The sequence below is a fragment of the Pectinophora gossypiella genome, chromosome Z, assembly GCF_024362695.1.
Source record: "Pectinophora gossypiella chromosome Z, ilPecGoss1.1, whole genome shotgun sequence".
In the NCBI taxonomy this organism is placed as follows: domain Eukaryota; kingdom Metazoa; phylum Arthropoda; class Insecta; order Lepidoptera; family Gelechiidae; genus Pectinophora; species Pectinophora gossypiella.
The window spans coordinates 14,912,046-14,938,281 of record NC_065433.1 but is presented as its reverse complement, the minus strand read 5'-3'; the positions used below and the strand labels follow the sequence as shown (position 1 = coordinate 14,938,281).

The following is a 26,236-nucleotide window of genomic DNA, read 5'->3' as shown; positions in this document are numbered from 1 at the left end:
AAAGATTAAAACATCAAAGAAAATTATAAGAAAAAAGAAAGGACCCAAAGAGGAAATAACCGAAGTAACAACCATACAGAAAGATGATGAAACTCCTGTAACAACTGTTAGTGTTACTGAGGAACAAGTCCCAGAGGAAGATACTAAACCCATAGCAATCGTCGAACTTCCCGAAGAAACTACCGTTGAGGAGCTCCGTCCGGGTGAAATTAAAAAGATTAAAACATCAAAGAAGATTATTAGAAAACAGAAAGGACCTAAAGAGGAAATAACCGCAGTAACATCCATACAGAAAGATGATGAACTTCCTGTAACAACCGTTGCTGTCACTGAGGAACAAGTACCAGAGGAAGAAGTTTCTCAACCAATGGAAGTCGTTGAACTTCCAGAAGAAATCATTGTTGAAGAAGTAAGCCCAGATGAAACTAAAAAGGTCAAAACCACTAAAAAGGTCATACGAAAAAAGAAAGGTCCTGTACAAGAGATTACAGAAATAACTACAGTCACTAAAGATGATGAAGCTCCTGTCACTACGGTTACAGTCAAAGAAGAAAAACTGCCCGAAGAATCACCAGAGCCGACAGAACAACAATTGGAAATAGTAGAGCTGCCTGAAGAATCTACTATTGAAGAATTAACGTCGCCAGACGGCAAGGTAATACAAAAGAAAACTACAAAGAGAACCATTAAAAAGAAAGTAGGGCCTAAAGTAGAAACCACCGTGATACAGACTGAACAAGAAGATAATAAAAAACCTATTGTATCAGTCCATAAAACAGAAGAAATAATTGATGAAACATCAACGCCCATTCAAGATTTGATTAAACCGGATAAGGCTGAAATTATACAGGAGGAACCAGAAACAGTTTCCATCACTAAAACAAAGACGCAGACTGGTGAAATAAATAATGTCAAAACAACAAAGCGCGTCATAAGAAAGAAAAAAGGACCTAAAGAGGAAATCACGGAAATAACCACCGTACAGAAAAATGATGATGCCCCAGTAACAACTGTTAGTGTCACTGAGGAGCAAGTCCCAGAGCAAGAAGACACTAAACCCATAGAAGTCGTAGAACTTCCCGAAGAAACTACCCTTGAGGAGGTCAGTCCAGGAGAAATTAAAAAGATTAAAACATCAAAGAAAATTATAAGAAAAAAGAAAGGACCCAAAGAGGAAATAACCGAAGTAACAACCATACAGAAAGATGATGAAACTCCTGTAACAACTGTTAGTGTCACTGAGGAACAAGTACCAGAGGAAGAAGTTCCTCAACCAATGGAAGTCGTTGAACTTCCAGAAGAAATCATTGTTGAAGAAGTTAGCCCAGATGAAACTAAAAAGGTCAAAACCACTAAAAAGGTCATACGAAAAAAGAAAGGTCCTGTACAAGAGATTACAGAAATAACTACAGTCACTAAAGATGATGAAGCTCCTGTCACTACGGTTACAGTCAAAGAAGAAAAACTGCCCGAAGAATCACCAGTGCCGACAGAACAACAATTGGAAATAGTAGAGCTGCCTGAAGAATCTACTATTGAAGAATTAACGTCGTCAGACGGCAAGGTAATACAAAAGAAAACAACAAAGAGAACCATTAAAAAGAAAGTAGGGCCTAAAGTAGAAACCACCGTGATACAGACTGAACAAGAAGATAATAAAAAACCTATTGTATCAGTCCATAAGACGGAAGAAATAATTGATGAAACATCAACGCCCATTCAAGATTTGATTAAACCGGATAAGGCTGAAATTATACAGGAGGAACCAGAAACAGTTTCCATCACTAAAACTAAGACGCAGACTGGTGAAATAAAAGCTGTCAAAACAACAAAGCGCGTCATAAGAAAGAAAAAAGGACCTAAAGAGGAAATCACGGAAATAACCACCGTGCAGAAAGATGATGATGCCCCAGTTACAACTGTTAGTGTCACTGAGGAGCAAGTCCCAGAGCAAGAAGACACTAAACCCATAGAAGTCGTAGAACTTCCCGAAGAAACTACCCTTGAGGAGGTCAGCCCAGGAGAAATTAAAAAGATTAAAACATCAAAGAAAATTATAAGAAAAAAGAAAGGACCCAAAGAGGAAATAACCGAAGTAACAACCATACAGAAAGATGATGAAACTCCTGTAACAACTATTAGTGTCACTGAGGAACAAGTCCCAGAGGAAGAAGATACTAAACCCATAGCAGGCGTTGAACTTCCCGAAGAAACTACTATTGAAGAGGTCAGCCCAGGAAATATTAAAAAGGTCAAAATATCAAAGAAAATTATCAGAAAAAAGAAGGGACCTAAAGAAGAAGTCACGGAAATAACTACCGTACAGAAAAATGATGAAACTCCTGTAACAACAGTTGATGTCACAGAGGAACAAATACCAGAGGAAGAAGTTACTCAACCCATGGAAGTTGTTGAACTTCCAGAAGAAGTAATTGTTGAAGAAGTTAGCCCAGATGAAACTAAAAAGGTCAAAACCACTAAGAAGGTCATACGAAAAAAGAAAGGTCCTGTACAAGAGATTACAGAAATAACTACAGTCACTAAAGATGATGAAGCTCCTGTCACTACGGTTACAGTCAAAGAAGAAAAACTGCCCGAAGAATCACCAGAGCCGACAGAACAACAATTGGAAATAGTAGAGCTGCCTGAAGAATCTACTATTGAAGAATTAACGTCGCCAGACGGCAAGGTAATACAAAAGAAAACTACAAAGAGAACCATTAAAAAGAAAGTAGGGCCTAAAGTAGAAACCACCGTGATACAGACTGAACAAGAAGATAATAAAAAACCTATTGTATCAGTCCATAAGACAGAAGAAATAATTGATGAAACATCAACGCCCATTCAAGATTTGATTAAACCGGATAAGGCTAAAATTATACAGGAGGAACCAGAAACAGTTTCCATCACTAAAACAAAGACGCAGACTGGTGAAATAAATAATGTCAAAACAACAAAGCGCGTCATAAGAAAGAAAAAAGGACCTAAAGAGGAAATCACGGAAATAACCACCGTACAGAAAAATGATGATGCCCCAGTAACAACTGTTAGTGTCACTGAGGAGCAAGTCCCAGAGCAAGAAGACACTAAACCCATAGAAGTCGTAGAACTTCCCGAAGAAACTACCCTTGAGGAGGTCAGTCCAGGAGAAATTATAAAGATTAAAACATCAAAGAAAATTATAAGAAAAAAGAAAGGACCCAAAGAGGAAATAACCGAAGTAACAACCATACAGAAAGATGATGAAACTCCTGTAACAACTGTTAGTGTCACTGAGGAACAAGTACCAGAGGAAGAAGTTACTCAACCAATGGAAGTCGTTGAACTTCCAGAAGAAATCATTGTTGAAGAAGTTAGCCCAGATGAAACTAAAAAGGTCAAAACCACTAAAAAGGTCATACGAAAAAAGAAAGGTCCTGTACAAGAGATTACAGAAATAACTACAGTCACTAAAGATGATGAAGCTCCTGTCACTACGATTACAGTCAAAGAAGAAAAACTGCCCGAAGAATCACCAGTGCCGACAGAACAACAATTGGAAATAGTAGAGCTGCCTGAAGAATCTACTATTGAAGAATTAACGTCGCCAGACGGCAAGGTAATACAAAAGAAAACAACAAAGAGAACCATTAAAAAGAAAGTAGGGCCTAAAGTAGAAACCACCGTGATACAGACTGAACAAGAAGATAATAAAAAACCTATTGTATCAGTCCATAAGACAGAAGAAATAATTGATGAAACATCAACGCCCATTCAAGATTTGATTAAACCGGATAAGGCTGAAATTATACAGGAGGAACCAGAAACAGTTTCCATCACTAAAACTAAGACGAAGACTGGTGAAATAAAAGCTGTCAAAACAACAAAGCGCGTCATAAGAAAGAAAAAAGGACCTAAAGAGGAAATCACGGAAATAACCACCGTGCAGAAAGATGATGATGCCCCAGTTACAACTGTTAGTGTCACTGAGGAGCAAGTCCCAGAGCAAGAAGACACTAAACCCATAGAAGTCGTAGAACTTCCCGAAGAAACTACCCTTGAGGAGGTCAGCCCAGGAGAAATTAAAAAGATTAAAACATCAAAGAAAATTATAAGAAAAAAGAAAGGACCCAAAGAGGAAATAACCGAAGTAACAACCATACAGAAAGATGATGAAACTCCTGTAACAACTATTAGTGTCACTGAGGAACAAGTCCCAGAGGAAGAAGATACTAAACCCATAGAAGTCGTAGAACTTCCCGAAGAAACTACCCTTGAGGAGGTCAGCCCAGGAGAAATTAAAACTATTAAAACATCTAAAAAAGTGATTAGAAAAACGAAAGGTCCCGTCCAAGAAGTCACAGAAATAACAACAGTCACAAAAGATGATGAAGCGCCTGTCACTACTGTCACAATCAAAGAAGAAAAGCTGTCAGAAGAAACTCCAAAGATAGAAGACAATAAATTAGAGATACAAGAGTTGCCAGAGGAATCTATAATTGAAGAAATAAAAACGCCAGTAGCAGACATAAAACAAAAGAAAATAACGAAAAAGGTCATTAAAAAGAAAGTAGCCCCCACTGTAGAAACAACAGTTATAAAAACTGAACAAGAAGGTGACCGTGAACCGATTGTATCGATGCATAAAACGGAAGAAATAATAGATGAAAAAACTACGCCTTTTCAAGGTCAGAGTAAACCAGAAACGGCTGATGTTATACAAGAAGAACCTAAACTAGTTACCACATTTACACCTCTACAATGCACAGAAAATATCACTGAAGGTCACACAGATGAATTAAGTACACCAAAAACACAAAGTAAAACTACTATTATGAGCACCACTGAACTATCGCCTTTGATAGTTACAGACACTTTAACACTCACACATGCAGATGAATTCATAGGTGAACCAATGACACCAAACACGGATCGAGCATACCAAGACATTGAAAATGTACTCACCATTACACTACCTGAGCAAGGAACACAAATTAATAGTAAGTTTTTTTTTATATCGTTATAAGTGATAACTTTTATGCTTCAATATTTATAATACAGTACTTTATCTTCTTCTAAATTTTTGCAAACATTGGCCCCGATTCCTGCAGACACCTCCTAATTTTACTTTAAGTTATACTTGTCAGTTTCTTACCCGCCGAAAAGGAAAGGGACGGATGACTGACAGCTCTTTATTTTAGGAAGAATGAGTAAATGAATGAATAACCCGAGTGAATCAAAAAGGTATCTCGCTGGTATGCAAACCATTTGACGTGTGCTGCCAACATAATTCTGTCGGGTTATTGGTCAATGTAAAATTTTTAGACGGTTGTTTTAGATTTGTACTTAAAATTGACGTGTGTTACATTAATTTTATGCTTGTCGATTACCCGTCCCGTCTTTTCGGCAGATAAAAAAATGACAGATATAACTTAAAATAAAATTAGATGGTGTTTAAAAAAAATAGGTAAGTTTCAAATTACATACAAATATACATACCTACTTACATTACATACATGAACACACTCGTATTATATTAGGTTGGACAGAGACAAGTCCTTTTTTACCCTAATATTGTCTTTTAACAAAGTAAGTGTACCCTATTTTTAATTGAAGTACTTTATATTTTATATACATTATTGTTACATGTAAATATGTTTGCTCTATACTAGGATCCCTACAAAACATAATATTCATTCGATACTAATATTAATTATAATGAATATAAAATCAATACATTTAATATCTTAAATGGGAAATGTTTACGAATTCCAATTTTCCATTACCCTTTCCAGTCTCTAAATAATATCCTATGATAATCTTAAGCATAAAACCGTGTTTCTAATGCTTTAAATACTCTTAAAATCTAACGTTATCTAAATATACTGCAAATATCTTTAATATAATGCCTTCTGATTAAATTTCTCTGAACAACATATATAAGAATTAACATAATATCTTTTGTTATGGAGTAACTTGCATGAGACATACTAAGATAATGTATTAAGTAAGTACAAATAATTTCTATTGTAGTGAGTCCTAAACATTTTATTTTACTTGTGGTAATTATTTTTTTACTTTATGTTGTTCCTGCAACCGACTGTTATAATGTGACAACACCTTTTTTATATCAATAATAATTTACAACCTGCACTACATAGTTCTTAGGATTTAAGGTTAAAATAGCAAGATATTATGATTAAGTATTCAATTAACTTCCGAAATTAAAATCTTTAATATTAGCATCACTACAGTAATACTATTTAATGGATAGTGGTCAATTACATTTCACAAAACATGTATTTGTAAACAAAAAATATTAGCCTTACGGATTAAGACGTTGGAAACCAACATCTGACCGACAACCAACCTTTAAGTGAGATATAAAATGAACAAAAATGTATGTAGGTATTAATTTGACTTCTCTCACAGTAAAACTGTATACTATACATTATACTCTTACAAAAATCAATTTTCAGAATACGTAACAGAAGAAGAGGACACTAAATCTGTTGAAATCACTGAACTCCCAGAAGAAGCAACTATTGAACAAATCGGCCCAGGTGAAATTGAAAAGATTAAAACATTTAAGAAAGTCATAAAGAAAAAGAAGGGACCTAAAGAGGAAGTCACAGTAACAACCACTGTTCAGAAAGATGATGAAACTCCTGAAACAACAGTTACAGTGACTGAAGAACGAATTCCGGAAGAAGAAGATACAAAACCTTTGGAAATCACTGAACTCCCAGAAGAAACAACTATTAAAGAAGTTGGCCCAGCTGAAATCGAAAAAGTTAAAACATCTAAGAAAGTCATAAAGAAACATAAGGGACCTAAAGAGGAAGTCACAGTAACAACTACTGTACAAAAAGATGATGAAGGACCTGAAACAACAGTTATCGTCAGTGAAGAAGAAATACCAGAGGACGAAGGCACAAAACCTTTTGAAGTTATTGAACTCCCAGAAGAAGTAATTGTTGAAGAAGTAAGCCCAGGACAAACGAAAAAAGTGAAAACATCTAAAAAAGTTATACGAAAAAAGAAGGGTCCAGTTGAAGAGGTCATGGAAATAACAACGGTCACAAAAGATGACGAAGCTCCTATTACCACGGTCACAGTGACAGAAGAAAATGTGCCAGAAGAAATACCAAAATTGGAAGAAAACCAAGTGGAAATAGTAGAACTGCCTGAAGAATCTATTATTGAGCAAATTACCTCGCCGGGAGGGGAAACTAAACAAAAGAAAATAACAAAGAGAATCATTAAAAAGAAAGTAGGTCCTAAAGTAGAAACAACAGTAATACAAACAGAACAAGAAGATAACGAAAAACCAGTTGTATCTGTTCACAAGACAGAAGAAATAACAGATGACACAACAACGCCTCTTCAAGACTTTACTAAACCAGAAATGGCTGAAATAATACAGGAGGAACCTGAGACAGTTTCAGTCACGAAACTTCAGACCGATTCCGGTGAAATAAAAGAAATTAAAACTACAAAACGCGTCATTCGAAAGAAAAAGGGACCCAAAGATGAAATCACTGAAATAACGATCGTACAAAAAGACGATGAAGCTCCTGTTACAAGTGTCAATGTTACTGAGGAACAAGTTCCAGAAGAAGATACTAAACCGATGGAAATTATTGAACTTCCAGAAGAAACAACTATTGAAGAAGTCAGCCCAGGAGAAATTAAAAAGATTAAAACATCCAAGAAAGTTATAAGAAAAAAGAAAGGTCCTGTTCAGGAAGTTACAGAAATAACAACAGTAAAAAAAGATGACGAAGCTCCTGTCACCACGGTAACTGTCAAAGAAGAAAAACTGTCAGATGAAAAAGAAGAAATAATAAAAGACATGGGCAGTTTAGACGGTAAGCAGAATAATAAACTATAATAATAAATGTATGAACTTGTAATGAAAAAAGTCGAAATTTACAGTAATAACAGTTTCAATTTACTTACTCCATAATACTGCACAAATAACTCGAATTTACTCATGATATACAAATAAACTTACATTGTCACAAAAGACTTTGATACAAAATACTTTTCATTTTACTTTTTTGTCCTTATACAACATTATTATACATTATCGTCTGAATTCAAACCCGTAACATTATATTATATGAATAGTTAATTGTGCATATTTTAACTTTTTGCAACTTTATATAAGCAACTTGTTTCAATACATTCATATTTCAGATCAAGAAATAGTTCCAGAAAAGAAACAGGAAGAAAGAAAGCCCAAGAAAGTAAAGAAAAAGGATGCTGTTCCTGAAGTTCTAGTACCAGATGATCAACAAGAACCTACAGAGCCTGAAACCGAAGACAAAAAACCTACAAAAGTAAAGAAATCAAACGAAAAAGTTCCTGAAGAGCATGAGAAACCTAAAACACAAGAAATCAAAGAAACTAAAAAACCTAAGCTTACTCCAATCAAAATTGAAAGAGTAACTGTTGAAAGTCATGAAGCCCAACACCCTGAAGCGGTTGAAGGACCACAGTTCACTAAATTGAAATTGAAAAAGCCTGTACAAAAACCTAAACAGGAACAATCAACGGTCACATTACCTAAATTTCAACTTAAAAGTAGAATTAGATACATCACTGACTGGCCTCCTCAGGTAATTGAGCCAGTCATTTCATTTTTAGGAAGTGTTCGTCAAAATGGAGAACTATCACGAAATATCAAAGAAGCTGCTAAAATTAAAAAGAAACCTCTTAAAGTTCCAGTGCTGCCAGATTTAGAAAAAGTAGAACTTGAAAAACCAGAAGAATTTGAGTTCTTCGTAGACAAACAAGACAAATCCCCTGTTCCAATGGAAGATATACCTAAAACTACAAAAACTGAAGAAGTGTCAGAACCGGAAAAAGACAAACCTACGCCGAAGATAGTGGACATAGACGACGATACTCCTAAAAAACCTAAAAAGTCCCTGAAGATACCAGAACAAATTCCAGTCGAATCAGATGTTGCCAAACCTATTTCAAAGAAAGAAGAACAACCAGAAGAATTACAATTTAAGCAGGTTGAAGCTGTGTTAGAACCAGAAGAACCACAGTTGAACCAACCTGATGTTGTAATTGAACCAGAAGAACCACAGTTAAAGCAGGTCGAAGAATCAGTTAAAGAAATAATTCAAGAGAAGCCTAAAGATGATACTGTGGATAAAATTAACGAAGAAGTTAAAAAACTGAAAAAGCCTAAGAAAAAGGCTAAATCTCTAACTGAAACACTGGAAACTGCACAAGAAGCACCTATTGACACAATAGAACAACCTAAGGAAGTAGAAGAAAGAGACATTGATGAAAATGAACCAGTGCAAAGTAATACCATTGAAGAACTTACCGATGAAAACATACTAGAAGAAACTATTTTACCGGATAAAGAAAAAGTTCAACCCGTTGATGAAAAGCCTAAAAAAGTTAAAAAAGTAAAAAAGAAGGAAGTCATACAAAAACAAGAAGTAGCTGAACCCGAAGAAGCAGCAGAGGTTGTAATTCCAAGACCCGAAGAAAACGAACCAGAGAAAATATCTAAGGAAAATGAACCTGAAGACGTAACTGAATTGGTTGAAGATAAACCCAAAAAGATGAAAACTAAACCAAAGCCAGTTGAAGAAACGAAAAAACCAGACGAAAAGCCAGAAAAAGCACCTGAACCTGAACAAACAAAAAAACCAAAACCTAAATTAGTTCCCATTAAAATAGAAAGGAAAGTTTTGGATATCAGCAAAGCTCAACACGCTGAAAGTGTTGAAGGCCCTCAATTCACAAAACTAAAATTAAAGAAAACCATAAGCAAACCAAAGCAAGATGCTGCTTCAGTTATACTTCCCAAGTTCCAATTAAAGAGTCGTATCAGGTATATCAATGACTGGCCACCACAAATCATAAAACCTAATGTCAGCTTTTTAGGTAGTGTTCGTCAGAATGGAATTTTATCACGTAATGTTAAAGAAGCCGCGAAAATTAAAAAGAAAGTATACAAACAACCAGAGTTACCTGAAATAGAGAAAACTGAATTAGAAAAGCCAATGTTTGGGTACGAAGATATTTTGGAATCCCAAAAACCGACTCAAGTTGTGGAAGAATTAGAAGATAAAGGGGATGATGATGATGAACCTGAACAGTTTACTATAAAACCTAGGCGACCAAGTATTAAGAAAACCGATGAAATAGTCGATGAAGTTACAATTAAGAAGACATTGAAGCCAGTAAGAAAACCATCAGTTACACTGCCTGAAATTACGGAGCCAGAAACAGTTACGTTTAGACCAAAAAGTACTACAACCAAAGAAGACGTAGAACAAGAGTTTAATATTCACTTGGATTCGTACGCAGAGGAAGAAATCTCGTTAACAAGCAAAGTTAAATTAAAACCTCACAGACAGCCAACGTTTAATGAAGAGGCAGGTGAAGCATCTATTAAATTTTATGAAGAAGAAGAAGGGCCCGATATAGTTGAAATCATTGAAAGTGATGTGGAACAAGAAACAGATACTGAAAATATTATGATGCCATTAAAGAAACCAAAAAAGAAAAAGGCAAGTGAACATATTACGTCAAGCATAACTATTTCTAAACCAAGATCCGCAGAAGAATCTTCAGAAGTTGTACAGGATGTCAGTTTCAAACTAGATAAAAAACCTAAATACGTAATAGATGACCAAGAGGAAGTAACGTTTGAAGTCAAGCCCCAAACCGAACAATTCACAACTGAAGAATTGTCTTTGTCAAGTAAAATTAAATTAAAACCTAAGAAGAGAGTGGTTGAAGAAGCTGGCGATGAAACATCAATTAAGCTGACACAAGAAATTGAAGACGATAGTCAAGCAGAAGAGATAATATTAAGTGAAGCGGAATCTGAAGAGAATGTTCAGATGGTAATCAAGCGTAAACCTAAAAAACCAGCTTATGAAGTCAGTGAAGTCGAGGAACTGAGTGTTGAATTTAAGCCAAAAAAAATTAATGAAGATGCATATGAAGAGGAACAACTAACAATCTTGGCTAAACGCAAACCAAGGAAACCATCACAACTGCAAGGTACCTATGGATTGTTTTGCGAAGTTCAGCGATGTTAACTGCCTATGCTTCTCGTCATTTTAATACAATTGTTTAAGTTCATCAGAAAATGCTTTATAAATACTAACGCTAAAAAGAAATGCTGTTAAAGTATTGCTACATTTCTACAAATGTTTTATGATTTGTTGTAGTCAGCCTTTAAATTATCATTTTTTTTTTCAAAGTGCTTTGCGTTTATTTTAATTTTTGACACTATATTACATTTTATTCAAAGCATGGGTAATAAAATATAACCATAATTTATTATATTGTTTATTAACTAAGTGAATGTTGCTGGAAAAGCAGGCTATTTATTGCAATTTACGAGTACATTATCTAATTAGTCAACAAAAAATATTTATTTGTAGAAGCTGATGTCTCTATGAGCATTTCCAGAGAACAAGAATTTCCAGGTAATTAATATTTCAGTAATAACTATTTTGATTATTGTCGATACGTGACGTATTTCTAATAATTATGTTTTTGTTAACAGAAACTCCGTTAGATGTGCGCAGCGGGGACACAGTATTTGCTGTCTACTCATACGTGGCTGAAACTGATGAAGCAATTAATCTGGTAGAAGGTGAACGCCTCTACATCTTAGGTAAATATTAAGAATTCTTTTCTTATTAAATACTTTTCGATTTGAACTTAGATAAACTCACGTCCGTAATCTTTAGTGGGATGGGCACAGCCACAAGTAGTCTAAAAACTAGCAGCCAATGTTGATACAAAGTCCTAAGATGGATATGATGAAATATGGATATGGTGATAAGGGGCTCGATTTTAACCATAAGTACATGTTTTTCGTTTTATTGCAGAAACTACAAATCAAGACTGGTGGTTTGTTCGCAAACATCTTACTGAAGAAAAAGGATGGGTGCCTGCGCAGTATTTAATGGATGAAGGAAATTACACCCTGTATTTACAGAAAAAACTAAATGAAAAGATAGATAAACTTCCAGTATTTGAAAGTAAGTATCGTAATCAAATTAACCATACGCCTTTTTTTGTAAAAATTCACGATATTTAATGTTTATCAACAACAAATTATTTCAGAACCAACATCTGAAGAACAAGCAATTGCACCTATATTTGTGGAAAAATTACGTCCTAAACATACTCCAGATGGATCTACAGTTCAATTTGAATGCCAAGTTGAAGGCTATCCTAGGCCTCAAATCACCTGGTTCAGGCAAACAGCAATTATTAAGCCTTCGCAAGACTTCCAAATGTATTATGATGATGACAATGTTGCCACATTAGTTATCAGAGAAGTGTTCCCTGAAGACGCTGGTACTTTCACATGCGTAGCTAAAAATGCAGCTGGTTTTGCGTCCAGTACTACAGAATTAATCGTAGAAGCTCCTCTCTCAGATCATGGATCAGAAATGACTGTTTTATCTCGAAAGAGTTTATCACGTGAATCTTCTTTGGCTGATATTTTAGAAGGCATTCCACCAACGTTTTCAAAACGACCAAAGGCACAGTATGTAGATGAAGGATCACAAATTTTCTTGGAATGCCGACTAGTAGCAATACCAGAACCAGATATTGCTTGGTTTTTCAAAGGGGAAGAAATAATGCCTGACGAAAATATTTCTATAGCCACTGAATCAGATATGCACATGTACTGCAGTGTTTTGAAAATAACAAATGTTAAAAAATTCCAAGAAGGAACATACACTGTTCTAGCGGTTAACAGAGAAGGTGAAGCTAGCTTGCCTATTGTGCTCAAAATTAAAACTGGGGAGAAGGAAAAACCCCAAGTAATAGAACCACTTAAAAACATGACTATTAGAGAGGGTGAAAGCATAGTTTTATCCGCACAAGTAGTAGGAAACCCTCGACCTACTGTTACTTGGTATAAAAATAATAAACCAGTAAAGTCATTAACAACTAAGAGCGACGGCGATACTCATACTATTACAATCATTAAACCTAAAAAAGGAAAAGACGACGGCGTGTACACAATCAAAGCCGTTAATTCAGAGGGAACAACAGAAACTACTGCAGTTATCACTATTGAAGGTATATTAATTGATTAATAATTACTGCATGCTTGCAAATATGATTTTATTACTTAACTTGCTTAAATATATAATTTATAACTTAAATAAGTAAATTATAAATAATATGAATAATTACTTTATTTTGATACAATAGTTGAAATATTTCCTTCTTATTATATTTTCAGAACCTACTGAAGAAAACGCTGAACCACCATTGTTTATAAATAGATTCCAAGAGATAACAGTAAAGGAAAAGGGAACGATAAAATTAAACGCTAAAGTAACTGGAAATCCGGTTCCGTCTATAACGTGGTATAGAAATAACCAAATTATAATACCTTCTGAGACAGTAACTCAAAATTTCGACGGAGAAAATATAGAGTTAATCATAACAAATGTTGATTCTGAAGTTGATTCTGGAGATTACAAATGCGTCGCTTCAAACAGCGCAGGCAAAGCATCTCATGGCGCTCGCGTGACAATTGATGTTGATAAGGTAACTTTTGTGAAAAATCTGAAGAAATCTTATGAAACAGAAGAAGGCAAAACTGTTGTTTTGGAATGTCAAACATCCCACACAGTTTCTACAAAATGGTACCACAACGAAAAAGAGATCAGTGGCATGGATCATCGTGAAATAATCCAAGAAGGTCGCACGCATAAATTAAGGATCAAAAGAACTAAAATAACAGATGTAGGCTCTATAAAGTGTGTAGTTAAAGATCAAGAGACAAGCACTAAATTAATAGTCCATGAAACTATACCTGAATTCATCCGTAAGCTACAAGACTTTGAGGTTAAAGAAAGAGATATTGCAATTTTGGAAGTTGAAGTTAATTCTGAAACTGCCGATGTATTTTGGGAAAAGGATGGAGAAAAAATTAAGCCCAAAAAGAATAAGTATGAAATAGAAAAGAGAGGTAATGTAAGAAAGTTGCTTATTCGGAACACGTCTGTACACGATGAAGGTGAATACACTTGCATTCTTCGTGATGATTCATGTACCGCTGAGATAACTGTAGTTGAACTACCTCCAGAAATAATATCACGTCTTCAAGACCAAAAAGTTGCTAAAGGAAATAAAGCTACATTCGAAATTGAACTTACCAAAGGTGATGCACTTGTCCGTTGGTTCAAAGATGGCACCGAAATTCAATTCTCAAACCACATGCAGCTTACAATTGACGGGAAAAAACAGAAGTTAAAGATTTATGACTGTGACAAGGATGACGCTGGTGAATATGCATGTGAAGTCGGCAGTGACAGATGTACTGCAAAACTAACCGTCGATGAACCCTCAATAAACTTCACACTAAGATTACCAGAAGTTATAATCGTACCAGCAAACACTGATGCTTACTTGACTGTAGAAATTCCGGACGAGAATTTGGATGTTATTTGGTACAGAAAGAAGACAATAATAGAAGATACAGAAAAATTCATACTAATATCAGACATTACTAAGCGTACTCTTATAATTAAAAAATGTACCGAAGAAGATCAGTGTGAATATTCTTGTGTGTTGTTAGATGCTAAGTGTTCAACAAAACTTAAAGTTGAAGGTACTTAATATATAATTTATTTAAAAAGTCTTTAGACAACATATATAATTTAAATAACGTTGCACATTGTATGTTCTAATGTACAATTTTGATTTTTTAGTGTTGGAGTCTGCCCCCAAGATTATTGAATACGACAGTGAATATAGAGTTAAAAGAGGCAGTGACATTACTATTTGCGTTCATTATAATGCTGTACCAATACCCAATGATGAATGGATTGTCAATGCTAAAATTATCAAGAAATCTAAACACACTAAACCTACAATAGATTCTCAAGCCGCAAGCTTAACTATTAAAAAAGTAGAGAATACAGATGCTGGTATATATAAATTAAGACTCTCCAATAACTGCGGAGAGGCCGAAGCAGATATCAACGTACTAGTTTTAGGTATGTACATTTTTGTATGTTTAATATTTAATGATTACTTAATACTACTTTTCCATATATTATTACTACTACTTAAACCATTTTTGTTGCAGATGTCCCATCCGCACCCAGCAAGCCTATCGTTTTAGAAATAGACGATACCTCCGTGAACATTTGCTGGGAAGAGCCAGAAAATAAAGGATGTACCGAAATAACTTACTACATTGTCGAATATCAGGAAATAAATAGAACAGAGTAAGTCATTGTTAAAGTTCTATGTGCTATATTATTTTAGTGCTCCGAATCCGAAAAATCTATACTATCATAATAATATATATTAGTTTCCTACGATGTGTGTGTCTACCCAACTTAGTAAAACGTTAAATTATTAACAAATACCATTCACATTTTAAATCTTATTCTTCAGGTGGACATCTATTGAAAATGTTACAAAAACACAATACAGCATAGAAAATTTGAAAACAAAGTCTTCGTATCGCTTCCGGGTATATGCAGTTAACGAAGTTGGTGTAAGTGAAGCATCAGAAATTACGGAATTCGTACAGATTCAGAAGATTACGAAAACTGAAGCTCCTACTGTAGAAAAACCATTGAAGGATGTCATAGGAGGACCAGGTGAAGATGTCGAATTAGTTTGTATATTTGGAGGTTACCCACAGCCGAAGGTTACATGGTTTAAGGATGGAAAGAAATTGAAAACTGCTAAAGCTACATACGAAAACAGAGTTGCTACGCTAGTGGTAACTGCAACAGATACGTCAGAAGGTCAATATACATGTACCGCCGCAAACGAGCATGGGGAGGTAGAAACTTCTTGCACGCTTGAAGTACAACAGAAACCAATAATAGAAATTCCTGAAAAAGAAATTAATCAAAAACACAAGGTAGATGAAGAATGGTGTGTAACGGCCACTATCAAAGGTATTCCTAGGCCTGAAATCTCATGGTATAAAAATGGAACCAAGATTGAACATTCAAAAGAAATACAAATATTTACTAAGGATAGCACCAGTAGTATTAAAATTTCCCGATTACAACGATCGCATCGCAGCAAGTACACGATAGAAGCTCGAAATAAAGCCGGATCCAGCAGTGTAGAACTATCACTGAAAGTATATGGTAAGTTAGGAAAACATCAAATACCTTATTGTTATTTGTTTTGTGGTGTTTTTTAGGGTACTTACTTATTAAAAATCTACAATCTGCTGCTGTTACATGCTCGACCGAGATACAAGTTTAAGCCAAGGAAGCTTTAATAACGCAATGGAAGAAATTGCATTCCGCCATTTTTAGAATTGTGTTCGTCCTTTCATACACAGTAATTAATAATTTTAGATGACACTGAACGCCGTAGCAAATCTAGATCACCCGAGGAATCGTATCTGGGTAAATTATAGATGGCCCTAGAGTTTCACCTTTTGATTTTCAGAACCGACTTAAACCAAAATATTATGACTCTTCATAAATCAGGATTATCAATTTATCGATTAACAACCTGTTAAAACTTATATTAAATATTCAGTACTTATTTAACATTAATATTGAAAATATTTTTGCCGTTATTACCATTGTATTACCTGATCCATATTATAACCTACATCAGCATTTAGCATGTAAAATAAAAATCAAACGATTTTATTACCTAAGCATGTCTTCACGATCCGAAAAACAATATTTATTCTTTTATATAATACATATTTATACTGTTTCAGATAAGCCTAGCAAACCAGAAGGCCCCGTTATCATGAGGGAAATAAGCCGGGAATCTGTCACCATAGAGTGGAAGCCACCCCTCGATGATGGTGGCCTTGAACTGACCAAATATGCCATCGAGAAACACGAGCCTGAGGTGGACCAATGGGTGAAAGTAGCCGACGTCAACAAAGATGTGGAAACATATTGCATACAGAAACTTAATGAGAATTGCGAGTATATGTTCCGTATAATGGCACAAAATCCCGTTGGATTCTCAGAGGCCTTGGAAAGTGAACCAATCATCATTAAAACAGCCCTAGGTTTGTACTTCTTTCATTTGGAAAGTTAAGACAATACTTACTTTAAGAAGAATAGAGTATTTCCACGTCACGCCACATCGTCAATAGCCATCATGTACTTTTAACATTGTCGTTAAATGCGAAATTTACAAAAATAAAAAATACTACCTACTTACTACTTAAACTTATCTTTTTTAGATGTGCCATCGCCACCATTGGGTCCACTTGGAATTTTCGGAATTAATAAGGATTCTCTCACAATAACCTGGTATCCGTCGGAGAAGAACGGTGGATCGCCAATCCTTGACTACAGTGTGGAAATTAAGCAGACGGGAAAGAAATGGGTTCATGTGGCCACTGTCTCCGAAACTTTTGCAAAAATTGAGAAGCTAACAGCAGATGCAAAATATCAGTTCAGAATATGCGCGAGAAACGAAATAGGCACAAGCCAGCCTTATATATCTGACGAAGAAGTTACTATGGGAAAAACGCTTTGTAAGTTTATTACCTATATTTTTTCTGAACTACTTACATATTTTATTTTAAATTTTATTATTAAGTAATTAACAATCTTACCGACAGCGTCTTCATTTTCTAAATGCTCAACTTGTGATTCTATTTGGAAAAAGTAGTGTCTTAATAAAATGTACTTAAGTACCTGATATTCTTTTTTTCGTTAGCTCCCCCATCACAGCCGCAGAAATTTGTTGTACGTGAAACTACTTCAAGATCTGTGACTCTTCAATGGGCGGCTCCAGAAAGCGACGGAGGAAGCGTCATCACCAGTAAGTCTATAATACCTACAGTCCCTTTTCAAATTAACACAAATATTTTTAATTATGGAAAGCCTAAACTTTTATCTTAAGTAAGCTCTTGTTAATGAGCGTTTATCCTGCAGGGAATTATAACACTGTCATTTTTCAGATTACATTATCGAGTACAAGACTGTAAAGGGAAAAACGTGGACGAAGGTTATTACAGTCGGGGGTTCGGCGTTCGAACATTGCATAGAGAATATAAAGGAAAAGGATGAGATTGTATTCAGGATATCAGCTGAGAACGCTATCGGCGTGAGCCTTCCGGCAGAGTCGCAATCCGTGCGTCTGGAGAAACATGCAAGTAAGTAGCAAGGTGTAATAATAACTATTTTGCCAATTCATTATACCTAGGTACTTTGTTACAACTACAGGTCTTATGTACAATTTTCCTCTGCAAACAAGGTGATACTAAATAACCTCTTACAGCTGTACCGTCACCGCCAACCGCCCCGCTTGAAATCAGAACTGTTGGTAACAACATCGTAATGACATCATGGGGAACGCCTGAATGGGATGGCGGGGCACCATTGCTGGGATACAACATCGCTATTCGTGACGTCACTAAAACGATGTGGATGGAAGTAGGCAAAGTGGACGCTCATACCCTCAAGTTCAACATCCGCGACCTGAGCGAAAATCATACTTACATGATCAGGATATACGCCCGAAACGAGATAGGACTAAGCGAACCACTCGAATCAGATGAACCTTTCAAAGTGATCCCAGGAGAAGGTATGTAGAATATTACTAAATATTTATTACGGAATTAATTGTGAACGTTATAAAATAGGCAATGCTTTATCGGTCGAAATCAAAGGAGGATACTGATAATCTGTACCTACTCTGCGTGTGTCTCTCTAGCTAGCTAAAAACTCAAAAATAAGTAAGAAAAAGTAGCTTAAAATTCATGTCTTCAAAGAAACTCACAAAATTGACGAAATCTGACTTCCTTAAAGATATCAATGATGGTATTTTTTCAGATTCGCATGCGGACGAAGAGCCGGGAGAGCACACGGAAGCGACGGAGCCGACGTCGTTCAGCACGCAGACCACTACGTCGTGGCTGCGCGAGCACAACATGGATGCAGATATCCGCTCCTACGCGCGAGGATCCCTGCTTCGCCGCGACGAATACTTCTTTAGGATATGGCATTACGCTAAACAACTATTTAAGTGATGCGAATACACGCACGCGCAAACCTTTACCTGTGATATTTAACGTCGAAATATTTATTGTACGTAGTTGGCGGATACCTCGTACAACTGGACATGCTCAACATATCCAGCGTGTCCAGCGTCGAACCCCATGTTTTCTAATTTTTTAAATACGATTTTTATATCTGTATAGTATTTATTCTAGCTAAGAAATTATTTATTTATTTAAAACTAGTCAACAGTAAGGTCTGATGGTGAGGTTTGAGTTTCATTCAATATGTAGGTAAAGGGAGACGAAATATAGGTGCAAAATATTTTCGAGAAATTGAATGAAGCTCGAATATCTCATCAGGCTTTTATTTGATAAAACTTATTAATATAGCAATTTTAAAATAACCGCAGTTTATATTTACTTACCATTCAAAGATCCTTCAGGCATTGGTCAAATGGCACGTCATCATGTCGACAATGTGGCTGTTGGTTCATCTGCCTTGTTTCGCCTGTGATTGTCTATTTGTTCAGGGATATAATTAGGCCGGCAGTTACGTAGGTAGGATTTCGCAAGTTTCTTGGACAGCATTATGTTCGAATAATAAGAACTCAAGTCAGAATAATTTATTCAACGTATGAACGTCATCGGTGTGGACTTCGGCTATCGCGAGTAGTCTACCCAAGTACTTACTCTAAGTCTAAATCAGAAAATACTCTGAAGGCGCTGGTTCTTAACCACATAACCACATTAACTGGCCCCGTAATCCCTAATGCGGTGGGCTGAGCCACAAGGAATCCGAAGTCAACCCACAGCGATGGCATATGATTTGATATGGAGTCCTAAGTAGGATACGATGAACTGAAGATACAATCGGTCTGTCAGATTATACGATAGTCCGGCCAAGTAGTGAACGCCATCCAAGGATAATTGAAGTACTTGCCTAAGTCATGTCAAAAAACAAATAAGCTGAGCAGGGAATGGACCTGAGAAATGGACAATACATAGAACGCTTTCAGGTACTTATCTTCCGTGGCATGTCGTATAATCCGACAGAGGGATTACATGGGCCATTGGCTGATCTATCATCACCATAAAGGTTTATCACATCCGTCTCAGGACTTCGTATCAACAGTGACCTGCGGCTCCCACCCCACCCCACCCTACCCCATCAGGGCTTACGGGCGTGAGTTTATCTACCTACGTATGAAATCGACCAAAAATAATAGTATGCTAGTACATCAGCACTTACTACAATAACTCATCCAAACACTCTTCAATTTTTTAGAGGGATAAATTTTAAAATGTGCTGTAATGGGTGTGTTCTCTGAGAAAAAAGAACAGACAATTTATATTTATTTTAATATCAAAGATTTACTTACTTAGTGACAATAAAATGAATCGTTACTACTTAGTTTTAATATTCATACATTTTATTATTAATTGTAGATAAATTGTACTGTTACAATTGCTGCTAATTTAAAACTAAAATTAATTTACGAAACTTTAGAAAAGTATTTAAGTTTGGACTCTATTTTGGCACTATTACATATAAATTAATATTAACGAAACCGTCAATTAAGTTACAATATTAGGGTTATTTGTTAATCTAAACATAAGTAGATGTTTTGCAGCCTTACTGACGATTTCGGCGACCTGAAAGAAAATACTTTATTAGTCTGGTAATCAGTTACGTTTTTTAGTTTTAATTAGTTTTGCCTGCCTAGCCTAATTAGGGAAGTACCTAAATAGTCATTGTATTGAGGCAGAAACACACTTTTATTTAACACGTTATGCGACTTGCCGGTTATCGTAAGTACCTAATAGTCATCACGTCGTTGCGTTGCGTGTCAGTAAGTGTGCCAAGGCAGGCATTGACGTGATGTTTTATGGACCTGTGCTACAGTAAGTATGTTACTATAGTACAGGTCTATAAAACATCAAGTCCAACAAGAACGTGACGGACATGCCGAATATAATTTCGCAACAATAGCTTTCGATGTCAAGTCAGAAACCCCGATTATAGGATTCCATATGGCACGTGCTGGCGTATCGACGGATTTTTGTAGCTTTGAGCCCCAACATACCAAACAGACAAGCTGAAGGGGTAAAAAAGTGTTCATACTATAAATTCAAGTATTTCCCAACCGGATAAGCAAAGTAACATAACAATAACAGGGTAATTTCTATTGGCCTTAGCATTGCATTATATGTATTTAAGTTATAAAAATATTTATTATTGGGCGTGATCAGGTCTTCAGTTGCACTCACAATGATGATTACAACATCCTGAAACAGTTTTGTTCTGTTGAAGAATGTTCACAAATTAGTTTTAATAAATGCTTTGGGATTTTAAGTACTTACGAACGGGTAAGTAAGGGCATGAACGAGATAACGCTAAGGTAATGATGATGATGAAAAACGTAATATCTCACCCTTATCTTTGGTAGATTTGACTTGTTTATTCTTGTTGCATTTTTTTGTCATGCGCCTACTCTGCTCACAAGTGGGGTCGCTATTGGCCTTAAGTACATCGGTCCTGGACATCTCGCCGTTAGGGCTGCACTCGCTCCAGGAAGACTTCTCATAACGGCATGCTAAAAATATAACAATAAAACGTTACTTGCAGTTTAAATACTATACATACATAAACTCACACCTATTTCCCACCGGGATACGCAGAAACTATTATAGACTTTAAATATCTACCTACTACTTATATTAGTATTGTAATAATAGGTATCTATATTGCGCAGTCAGTTAACGCGTGAACAAAAAAATGATTTTATTAATAGTTAAGTAGCCTTATTTAGAATTAATAGGCCTATATAAGTAATAGATACGCTTCACTAAAATGCTTCCACACGTACGTGTGATACGACTGATACGTATTTAGCCATTAGATAGGTGATTTCTATGTAAGTAGATAATATTATATGCACTTACCTTTCTTGCACTTCTTCTGGATGGTCTTAGTACGCTCGCAGCTGGTCGGGTCGCCTTTCTTGAGTGTCAGTGTTCTTGTTCGTAAGTTAGTTTTGGGGTCGCACTCGGACCATGCTCCTCTAGAATAGCGACACGTCTCCGCTGATAAAAATAATTGTGTAAATAAATAGTTTAGGAATCGTGACAGGAAATAATATATTGATTAAATAGATATATCTCTTTACTATAAAATCTACAGTTTTCAAAAAACGATATAGTACAATACAAATATACTTTATTACACACATATGGACGAAAGATACAGTACAATCTGGCTAAGCAGCAATTTCTTCCAGGCAACCAGTGGCAAGAAAACATTCACAATTAATGTGGTCATAAAAAAAGTTACAAAGAAACAGAAAATGGAACAATGGAAAAGAACAAAAGTGGCCTAATATCTATCTATTAAATATTTCCCAGCAATAAAGGAGCCCGGGCGTGAGCGTCTACTAGAGAGATAAACCTACACTTTGACGCGGCCAGACGCTTGTTGTCGTTTAGCTAAAATAGGAACAGGCTTGCAAGTTATAAAAACACATGCCATGTGTCATTGAGTGCGCCAAACTGCAGCCGCACCGGGAAGTGGTGGTGTTTCTCTTAAAATACTAACCTCTATTTTTAGCGCCCCTTTCGCTGCGGATGAGGACTTCATGCTCGCTCTCCTCCCACACCTCGCCCTCGGCGGAGGCCACCGCCACAGACAGCAGGATCAGACCCGCCACCATCCACCACCAGTGCTTGTTCTGGAACAATACATTTTCAAATAAGATCAGGAAAAAGAATCAAGAAATAAATTCCAATAACTTAGCAATTACCAAGTTCAGGGTAGAGAAAAAATAAGTCAGTAAATAATTATATTAAATCCCACTGCTGGGCGCACACCTCACTTCAATCAAGCGGGGAGGATATGGACAATTATCTACTCCACCACACTGACACATTGCGAGCGGGTTGATGGAGGTGTTTAACTGGTAGCATAGCTAATACGATAATGTAGGTAGGTTACATGCCTGGTAGCGAACCCATTTGCCAGAGTTTTCACCCAGCCTGACGACTTGGCAATGGGACTATTGAGATGTGTTAGTAGGTGGGATCGTCTATTTTACGTGCCCTTCGAATATCGTAATAGGTACCTAGTATTACCGTATAAAATGCTTCCTTTTTTCTTACAAATGATCAAATATTTTTTATATTTTTGTCTCCCTTAATAGTTACCTATACCTACAATTAACTTTCTTGTCGCTTATGTTGGCGCTATTTAGGCCTATCATGGGGACCGAAAACAAAGACGTTTCTCATTAAAATAATTTTGTTCGCAAAGCCAATTTGGTTAAAAAATGAGTGATTTTCAATTGATTTTTTCCGTACTCGGAAGGAACATCCTTCCGACCGACCCTGCAGTTACATAATAGCAACATTACTAATTGTATACTTAGCTAATCGTAATTCGCCTTTATTATTCAGGATTGCAACACACCGCCCTATTTCGTAAAGCACTTGAATTTTATTTTTCCTTTTTATTATGACACATCCTCTAGGTAGTTCATTTAGGTAATCTCTGCGCGACCCGCGATCTCAAGTCGTTTGTACCTATACCTAAGTAGGTAGGTACCTAAATACTTAGTCGGCACTGACTACTGAGGTAAGTACCTAAGGAAACTGAAAACACTTTTATTGTTATTGTCCAATCAACTATTGTACCTAGTAAGTGAACATGTTTTGTCGGGCCAAGTACCTAGTTAATGCCATTTGCGGCAAATCTACAATTATACCTACACGTCTAAAAAAGGTGAACATGTTTTGTTCAATCAATAAACAACAATTAGCTCATTAGATTTCGCTCAGCAAAATATTGATTAGGATTAATCTTTAATTTCGCATTGTCTTAAAATTTCTTCGTATACCTAGGTACCTACGCACTACCTACCTACACCTACTCAAGTAAATTCCTATTTACACAAGTTAAATTTTAATTTTAATCATTTTAATAATATAGGTACCTACGTACCTACGTGATCCACATACTACGTTGTGTAGGTAGATTCTGCTTCAACGGCACTGTCCAGTCAATGACTTTATTTATTGTTTCTAAGATATGAGTAGATAGTAGGTAGGTACTCACTAGGCGCCAGTGCTAAAATTAACTTTGTGAGGGCGCAGGTCAACCGTCTTCGATAAACAAAGATAAATCGGTAGGTACCTACCTACTTACTAGAACTCTAGAGATACCTACCTACATCATAATTATGTACCTAAAATTCACAGAAATATAAACATACATTAGTAACTAAATAAATAAGTATGACAATAAACGCAATTTTAGTCACTTTTATAATTTTATTCTTCCACGCATAAGTAGGTAGGTAGGTAGCATATTTTAGATTAATTTAACCCGTTTCGTTTCGTTTTAAAAAAGCATAAATAAGTAGGTACTTAATCAAATATAAAACCTTGCTATCTACCTACATAAAGGAAGATATTAACATTATTTTCATCAACACACGTAGGTACCTAGTTGTACTCTTAACTGTCAATTGACTTTATTTTAATACCTAGATAGGTAGGTACGACTTATCATCATAGACAGCTCATATTTCTTATTTATTGTTTTTAAGAGAAAAAAGAAGGCGGCGCTCCGCCACAATCCAAAATAATAATACTCATAAAAATGCGTTGCATTTGGAACCACAGACACAGACGGATCACGGACACAGAGGACTCAGAACGGCGAGTTAGAGCGAGATGGGGTAAATTGCATAGGTACACAGCAGCACAACATTTGTCAGACAGCACTCACACAGAAACAAAACCCCGTCCTCCCCTACCCCGCCCTCATCTCACCGGGAAGCTGCGCACTCATTTGTGTACCATGTACAATATTATGTAACCAACTTTGAACCCATTAGCAAAATTATTAAAACAAAATACCTAACAAGAATCATCACTACAAACACGAGTAAAGCGAGCCTAATTAAAAATAATAAAAAATATTGCTGGATTATAGTAATTTACTTAGCTAGTTCATATTTTTTATTCAATAACTTAGGTAAACCTACCACAAAGAATAGGTAATAAAAAATCACTAAGCTTTATTTTGACGACATTATCGGAGAAATAATGGTAATTTAAGATCTTATTTATTATTTATTTAATATCTAATCTTTAAAATTGGATCACCTACTTATCTGACCTCCCCAGTGGTCCCCAGACTACCATAGTAGGACTCTTGAATTAAGTAGTATCCTTTGTAAGTACCTAAGTATAAAACGAGATAATTCTTCACACTGTCTTTTGTTTGATTTATTAATACCCGCAAAACCTTAGCTTTAAACGTAAATGAGAAATACGAGGAAGCTGTCCGTGAGGGAGCAGGGAACAATCGGGTGCACTTACCTCCATTTCGGACGTTAATTGCGCGGTGCGGATAGATGATAGACGAGGGTGTGCCAGAGAACGTGTAGAGAACTAGAGAAGTCGACGAGCAAGGAACGAGTGGCGCGGCTGCGGGTGCCGGCGGGCGCTGGCGGGTGCAGGCGGGCGAGAGGGGCGGGGCGGCGCCGACCGGCCGGGCCCAGGACGACGCACGCTCACCTATTGATCTGGCTGCCTTGCACCCGGGAGCACTCCTGTACGCACGTCCCCCACCCGAGTCCACCCGATCTCTGTCTGTGGGCAGCAAACATTTATTTCCGGAAATGACCGGATTTCCTTCATAGGTACCGCATGATGCTACTTCTTGACTCAAAGCTATCTATCGACTTTTATTTATAAGTTCCTAGGAAGTAAGTATCTAAGAATTTTCATTATTGTACCAGAGCACATACTACTATGCACCAATTTTAATTACGTGTCCCGCCCGTGTATGATCGATGCCGTCACATTTATATGTAAGCATTACGTTTATATACGGTAATCTAATGATCCCATTGCTATAAGTAATCTGAACTTACAGATGTATGTAAACGGAAAAAATAATGAGTACTTAACTAAGTAATTGTAAATATTGAATGGTATTCAAGGGAAACTAAATAGGTAAATTTTCAAAGGAAATATTTTACTCATATTACATCAGTTACTTACTAATATTTTTCTTATATATGTAGACCTCTATAGGCCTATCAAAGGTATATATGTATATCTACCTAAGTTCAGCCATTCCATGCCCGGATTAAATAGTCAAAATACCCACAGAACAGAACAGGTCGTGATTAATCCATAATAAATAGCGAGAAGATAACCCAGTCATCGTGACCATCGTAGTAAATGAGTCGGCTGCTGTCGGAAGTGCAG

The 26,236-nt window shown here is 36.2% G+C and overlaps 2 protein-coding genes across 51 annotated transcripts in view; one reads left to right on the top strand and one right to left on the bottom strand.

Moving 5' to 3' along the window:
- LOC126379776 (titin) overlaps positions 1 to 19,368 on the top strand; it is a 109,906-nt gene extending 90,538 nt beyond the window's left edge. For 42 of the 50 annotated variants that reach the window (XM_050028639.1, XM_050028627.1, XM_050028605.1 and 39 more), the window contains 19 exons: positions 434 to 655; positions 1,565 to 2,984; positions 3,894 to 4,979; positions 6,459 to 7,850; positions 8,182 to 11,025; positions 11,412 to 11,456; positions 11,537 to 11,647; positions 11,865 to 12,017; positions 12,103 to 13,074; positions 13,241 to 14,617; positions 14,718 to 15,005; positions 15,098 to 15,239; positions 15,412 to 16,124; positions 16,718 to 17,020; positions 17,198 to 17,494; positions 17,680 to 17,784; positions 17,924 to 18,118; positions 18,244 to 18,549; positions 18,798 to 19,368. In XM_050028639.1, coding sequence (XP_049884596.1) covers positions 434 to 655; positions 1,565 to 2,984; positions 3,894 to 4,979; positions 6,459 to 7,850; positions 8,182 to 11,025; positions 11,412 to 11,456; positions 11,537 to 11,647; positions 11,865 to 12,017; positions 12,103 to 13,074; positions 13,241 to 14,617; positions 14,718 to 15,005; positions 15,098 to 15,239; positions 15,412 to 16,124; positions 16,718 to 17,020; positions 17,198 to 17,494; positions 17,680 to 17,784; positions 17,924 to 18,118; positions 18,244 to 18,549; positions 18,798 to 18,994 — 12,168 coding nt within the window. In that variant the 3' untranslated portion in view covers positions 18,995 to 19,368. Of the gene's footprint in view, positions 1 to 433; positions 951 to 1,564; positions 3,137 to 3,893; positions 4,980 to 6,458; positions 7,851 to 8,181; positions 11,026 to 11,411; positions 11,457 to 11,536; positions 11,648 to 11,864; positions 12,018 to 12,102; positions 13,075 to 13,240; positions 14,618 to 14,717; positions 15,006 to 15,097; positions 15,240 to 15,411; positions 16,125 to 16,717; positions 17,021 to 17,197; positions 17,495 to 17,679; positions 17,785 to 17,923; positions 18,119 to 18,243; positions 18,550 to 18,797 lie in introns of all 50 variants that reach the window. The other 8 variants (XM_050028626.1, XM_050028604.1, XM_050028599.1 and 5 more) reach the window with 8 other exon arrangements.
- Positions 19,369 to 20,306: 938 nt separating this feature from the next.
- Positions 20,307 to 25,496, bottom strand: LOC126379786 (uncharacterized). Its single transcript, XM_050028666.1, has 5 exons — positions 25,340 to 25,496; positions 22,557 to 22,689; positions 21,908 to 22,048; positions 21,397 to 21,558; positions 20,307 to 20,617 (listed from the first exon to the last, which is right to left on the bottom strand). The coding sequence occupies exons 1-5, from the start codon at positions 25,343 to 25,345 to the stop codon at positions 20,598 to 20,600; spliced, it is 462 nt and encodes a 153-aa protein (XP_049884623.1). The 5' UTR covers positions 25,346 to 25,496; the 3' UTR covers positions 20,307 to 20,597.
- Between the last annotated feature and the right edge of the window lie 740 nt (positions 25,497 to 26,236).